General features: G+C 38.3%; 1 protein-coding gene across 1 annotated transcript in view; it reads right to left on the bottom strand.

Moving 5' to 3' along the window:
• Positions 1-2,390: 2,390 nt before the first annotated feature.
• The window catches only part of LOC146316140 (protein arginine N-methyltransferase 8-B), a 35,120-nt gene continuing 31,166 nt past the window's right edge, over positions 2,391-6,344 (bottom strand). Inside the window, exon 9 of the mRNA XM_084733972.1 lies at positions 2,391-4,479. Within this exon, the coding sequence (XP_084590098.1) occupies positions 4,322-4,479 (158 nt within the window). The 3' untranslated portion in view covers positions 2,391-4,321. The remainder of the gene's footprint in view (positions 4,480-6,344) is intronic.

The following is a 6,344-nucleotide window of genomic DNA, read 5'->3' as shown; positions in this document are numbered from 1 at the left end:
ATTCTGTACATTATTCTTATTAATCTCTAACTCTGTGCTGTTTTTGTTGTTACAGTACTGAAGGTTGTTAGGCTACCTGAGCATTTAGTTTTTTGTTTATTTTTTTTAACTGGAAAATGATACAGAACATTATTTTTCCCCAACAAAGTTTAGTACAGAAAATATTTATTTCATATCTCTTTATAGGACGGTTCACCCCAAAATCCAAAATACATATTTTTCTTCTGACCTGTAGCGCTAACCAGGTAATGATTTCTGTAAATGTGAACTGCTTTTGATTTTTTTTTTTATTATTTAATGAATGAATTAATTAAGATAAGTACCATTTAGTTCCATTATATTTGAATGAAGGCCTATATCTCTACAGCTGATGTCTCCAAAACTGTGCAACTCACGTCAAAACAATTTAGATGAATAAAAAGCACAGGTAAGAGTAAAAATATGTATTTTTGATTTTGGGTCATGGTCCCTTTAAACTGCCACTGTGCCAAGTATTTTACGAAAATAGTGTCACTATAAGATGTTCAATATAAATAATGTAATCTGTATATGTTATGGGAGGTTTGGGTAAAAAGTTCAGATTTCACTGTTTGATATTGCACTATAGTAAATAGTGCTTCACTACTGCCAGTGTCTTGCACATCACTTTAATGTATAAACATGTAAATAGCAGAAGACAAATAAATAAATAATTATTCATGTTAATATTATTTGTAAAGGACCTGGTGTGTCAGTCATTTCTTCCTGGTTCAAAGACATGAAAAAGCTACATAGCATCACCCAGTGGACAAGTTTGGACATTGCTGTTTATTCACTTTTGAAGTTGACATGACAATATGTGAAACAACATATTCATTATATGTTTTCATAAGATAGTAATACATGAGGAACTAACATGCCAATTTATCAGAATTGTTATGTCTTATAAGAAATTAGATGGCAAAGTAGGTTTATGTTTAATATGAGCAGCCAAATTTTCATCAGAATATGTAACTGGACAAATTCCAAAGATGCTCTTTTAATGCAAGTATTATTCTAAATGAATAAGATGTCTTGTTATGTGTAATTGATTGTAAGTGTTTAATGACTCATAAGATTGTATTGCTTATTTGTACCAGTGAGCGCCCTGTAAAAAACACACAGGATCAGAGAAACGGTGCTCTGAGATGGCAGCACTCAGTTTGATGCTGCTCTTCATGTTGATTGTTACTAGCATTACTTGCATGCTTCATAAATATCTAGTTTTCTCCATCGCCCCAAAAGTGCTCATACTGTACATTTTGGTTACAGTCCTGCAGATTCATCTGGGCCTCTGTGTAAAGACAGGGGAATTGAGGCTGGCTCTCAGCTGTCTCTGGACCCCACAATATCATAAAACATATAATTACGATCTGGAAAATCTAATGTTTAACCAAATGCTTTCAAAGAAAAAGCTGACTGTGTTTTGTATTGTTTTCCTTAGATGATTTTTGAGGCTTAAACTGGGGGCATTAATGTGAGGTTTTCAATGTTTTTAAGTTAACCTTTGCCCAGATCCACATCTTGACTGAAGAAAACCTTTCAGTGGATACCTTGGCAATGACCTTTTTAAGAGCACAAGTGAAGTGGAACAGCATCGACACACTGCATTGTGTCCCACTGTAACCTTGTGCAATACAGTAAGCTTTAGACTGAGATACAGACTGTAAACTCTATCACATCGTGTGATAGTTCTTAAGAAACTTGTATGCATGCTACAAGAACTATGATTCTTAACTCATTATGTTCAAACAACGATAGTGGTTCAGGGATACTGCAAGTGATTAGGCATTATCATTATTAGAAATACTTGTTGTACTTGGTATCTGAGATCAGAGCCAATTGAGTCCTTCCCCTTTGGTCTGTGCACTAATAACAGTAGAGCAGCTTAGTACCCACCAGAACCTCCGTCAACTTTCTCCTCTCCTGTTTCCTTTATTTAGATATGCTATGCACTAGGCTGGTCTGTGTTAAAAAGATGTTGTTCGGGGACCTGCAAAAGCCATATATAATCACATCTTAAGTTAGCTAATGTAAGCAAAATGCTAGCTAACAAGGTAGCTAATCTACATCAAGCATTTTCAAGATAGTAAGCTAGCATATTGCTAATATTAGCTAGATAGTTAGGTAGCATCTTGCTGAAATTAGCTAGTTTATGATGCGACCCTAGATTTTGCTTTTACAGGAAGAGGAGAATCTCGCCCCTTTTTTGCTCTGTGCACCAATGACAGTTGAGTAAGCTTGGTACCCAGCGGAACCTCTGTCAACGTTCTCCTTTCCTGTTTACTGTCCTTAAATATTCTATGTCCGAGGCTCATTTATTTTGAAAAGAAAAGAGGGTGAAAAGAGCCAGGGTACCTGTAAAAGCAACATACTTGCATCTGAAATTAGTTTGTTAGTTAAATGCTAGCTAACTATCTAGCTAATGATTTGTGAGGTTTAGGTGGTTAGCTTTAGTATTTTGCTGACATTAGCTATCAGATGTAACAAGCTAGCTAATGATTTATGTAGATTAGCTGCTATATAGCAAATTTTTCTTTTTTTACATTAGCTAACTTAAAATGTGATTATATGTCACTTTTACAAGTGCCCCAACAACATCTTTTAAACATCTTCAAATTTTCTTTTAAACATAGATGACCCTAAAACAGATCTAAGTATAGGAAACAGGAAAGAAGAAAGTTTATAGAGGTTCCAAAAGGGTCAGGCTTAAGATATGTGGCATTAGATTGCTTTATGTGGATCACATCCAGATGTGCGCTAAAGTGTCATGGCTTCAGCCTGTGCTTCAACTAACTAACATCTAAATCTCAAACCAGTGAAAGGAAGGTGGCTAGCGTCTATATACAGTAAACAACTATTGAAAAAAGCTAAATGCAGCAGTGCGGAACAGAACTAGGTACACTTCGGCATTGGTCAAGGCATTGAGGATGGGAAAGGGTATGGTATTGGCATGTCAACATCACACAGCTCAAACTGACAACACATCTGGAGTCCAAGCTGTGCAACAGCGCGAGCTTCGACACCTTCTATCACACAGGAAGCTACTAGTACACTGACAATGCAAACACCTTTCACATTACACACATACACATACCTAAGCAGGTTTGTCCTTGGCTGTTAGTTTTCCAACACTGTTAAACTGACACAACTATAAATGAAAGTGTCTCTGATAATCATTCCCTACAGTACATAAAATGACAGAAGAATTACACCTTAAATTGATTGGCTACCTATAGAAGAATATGGACAATACTGTAATTAATTAAATGATCTCTGCTGTAATTTAAAAATCCCTCCATAAGGTACAGGTTACTTCAGAAAACAAATACTGAACAGAACACACGGGTACATCACTCCATCTCACATATACGCACATCAATAATCAATAACATTCATCAAGACTAGAAAATATTCCTGGCCTCTTTTTTGTCAGTGTTACATTCAGAATAGTTTAACAGTCAGCATCAGTAACTTCCTGCCGTCGTTGTACACTGGAGTGACAATAGTAATATTGTCAGTGGGGCCACCTCTGCTGGATCTTTGGCCTGGTCTTTTCTCTTATTCTATGCACCGCTTACGTCGTCTGGGGTCATGGGAGACGTGTCTCTGTCTCCCTCTCGTGCTCGGGGGTTGTACTCATTGGGGCACCGAGGTCCCCTGGTCACATTTAGCGCATCTTGTAGTCGTGGGCTATGGCTGCTTCACACAGCTGTCCTTTGAAATCCAGCTCGAAGGTGAAGTCCAAGTCGCGCTGCAGGTCAAGACCGGGAAAAAGGAAAGATGGTTTCAGAGAGAAAGAAGTAGTAATGATTGAGCAAATACATCACAGAAACAGAGAAAAAAAAAAAAAAACTAAGATGAGAGAGAAGTGTCAGTTTTTACAGTTTGACCCAACCGGCAGCAAAACAAGGTGTTAAATAAGCACAGGCTGTTTGTGTTAGACAACAGGAGGAAGAGAGCCCTGCTTCTCTGTGCCAGAGGGGGAGGAGAGGACACTGACAAGGTCAACAATAGAATCTGTTGTTGTTTGTCTGGAAGTCACTGCAGTGCGGCTGCCTGCTTGACCGCTATCCAACACTGAGGAGAAAACAATCTGCTGTGAGCAGGGAGCACAGGAAATGAGTCATTTCTTAATGATGATACAAAGATAAGAGCTCAAATCACACTGTGAAACACTGCTTGTATTATAATTATATCTGTCTGTATATAAAATATCACCATTAAACATGAGTTCACATGTAATATATTATCACTTAAAGGCAGATGTCATCACCACTGGTGTTATAATCCCATATACTTGTTACACAATGTGAGTATTAGACTGTACAGCACTCACTATGTTTTTCTCATTGGGCTTCATAGCGATGCTGCCAGTGATCTCCTCTCCTCTCCGTACCGTCAAGTAATCCTCCAGATAAAACACTGTCTGCTTCCAGTGGGTGTATGGAGCATCTGGTGCTGGGACAAAATCACAATCACAAAAACAAACACTTGTAAAATCAACACCAGATATTTTAATCTTAACATGAAGTGATGCCACTTGATGATAAGAGTTATTGTTAATGACTTTAGTAATGGTTCATAGATGATTTACTGATGCTTTAAAGATCAGTTGTAAGCCATTAATAAGAATTGTTGACTGGCTGCCAGGTTGTGAAAAAACCCTTTGGTATTAATGTTAACGATTTAACATTTATAACTGCTGACTCACTGGAATTTGAGGAACCCATTAGTAATCATTTCTGGGGGTTTTCCACAACACGGCAACCCAAATGTTGTTCTCATTAATTCTCATTAATTGTTTAAAAAGTAAAGTATTTATTATTTAGCAGTTAAAGCTACAGTTTGTACATGAAACAGACGATATGTGGCATTTGCAAGAATCAACCACACCTTAACAAAACCAATCACAGCCAGCTGATTGTTTTTTGTTTTAGTTTTTTTAAAGTGAGAGGAAGCTGATTTTATCTGTCTCGTGTACTACTGTCAGAATATAGTGACAGAAAATAATACAAAAAGTTTTTCTAGAAGTTACTGACTGTAGCTTTAAGAAAGACACTGGTTAGAATTTAAAGCCAATACAAGGGACTTTCATATTGTGTTGTTTTCAGAGGTCCCTGTGGACAAAAGCAGTAGTGTTATAACCAGAAAATATAATGTCAAAAATAAAATTATCTAAGCAATAATCTCCTCCTGCTTCTTTTTAACTTTAACGTACAACTCACTATAACTCTGCCTGGAAAATTTACCGCAGGCTTGTTTCATCAGATTTCAAGGAGACTGACACGGTCGCAGGTATTAAGAATAACTACACAGAAACTTCTAACTGATCATCTGCTTTGCTTATGTCAATCATACAGAGGCAGCAATATCAAATTTAGACGGCTTCATAACCAGTTAAAAACTCCTTGTAGTAGCTTTAACTGTTCATAAAAGTTGGCTAATAAGATGCTACCAACAACTTGTTTCTGTCTCAGACACGAGGCAACAGTAAGTAAAATGTCATCCCCTTGTCACTGATGCATTAGCTTATTTCTCTATATAGTTAACCTTCTTCAGGATTAGACCTACCACAGATGTGATGTCTACACTGAGCAGAAGACAGAGAGGCACCCTGCACAGGTTGTCAGTCCATCATGGGGCTAACAGAGACAGTAATCCAGTCTCCTATCTGCCTGACATGAACGTCAGATAGAAAACAAACACAAACTGTACAGGGAAAGAGCAGAGACAGGGAAGCGAGCCTGTGTCCTTCCTGTCATGAAGCGATGGTGCAAAAAAGAGCAGGTAGCTCCACTTGAGTTCAAGATGACAGCGCTGAAGTAAAGGGCAGGAGATGCATGACTGCGTTCCTGACCTCTCCACTATTGCTCGAGTCAGTCTTCCTTCATCACCATTCCAATTTGAGTTTCTGGTGCAACTTCAAATGTATTCATGTGTGTGTGTATATGCTTGTGTGTGAATGGCAACACAGAAAATCTGACACCCCGGCCCCAAAGTAAAAGTGAGCGTTCCTCAGTGCCCTGACCATTGCTGCGATCGCTCAGCTGAGATTCATAAGGTCAGTGGTGCTTAAATCGAATTTCTGCCAGCTGTCCTGGTGCAGCTTGGTAGCTCTGCCTTTACAGACGAGCTTTTTGTGAGACTGTAGATAAAAGGAGCTGCCAATCAGCATGACTGCTGCACAGGCCTGCCTCTCAGTTTTTTTGGGCATAGTTCAATAAAGACGCTGACAAGCTAGCTGGGTTGCTTATGCTAATTCAGTAGATGGCATTTCTGCTGCACAGCATGAAGTGTGATCTTTGACCCCTGCTCGCCTTTTT

This window comes from Lutjanus erythropterus, chromosome 13 (assembly GCF_056507025.1).
Source record: "Lutjanus erythropterus isolate fLutEry1 chromosome 13, fLutEry1.hap2, whole genome shotgun sequence".
Lineage (NCBI taxonomy): Eukaryota > Metazoa > Chordata > Actinopteri > Lutjaniformes > Lutjanidae > Lutjanus > Lutjanus erythropterus.
This window is presented reverse-complemented; position numbering and strand designations above follow the sequence as displayed.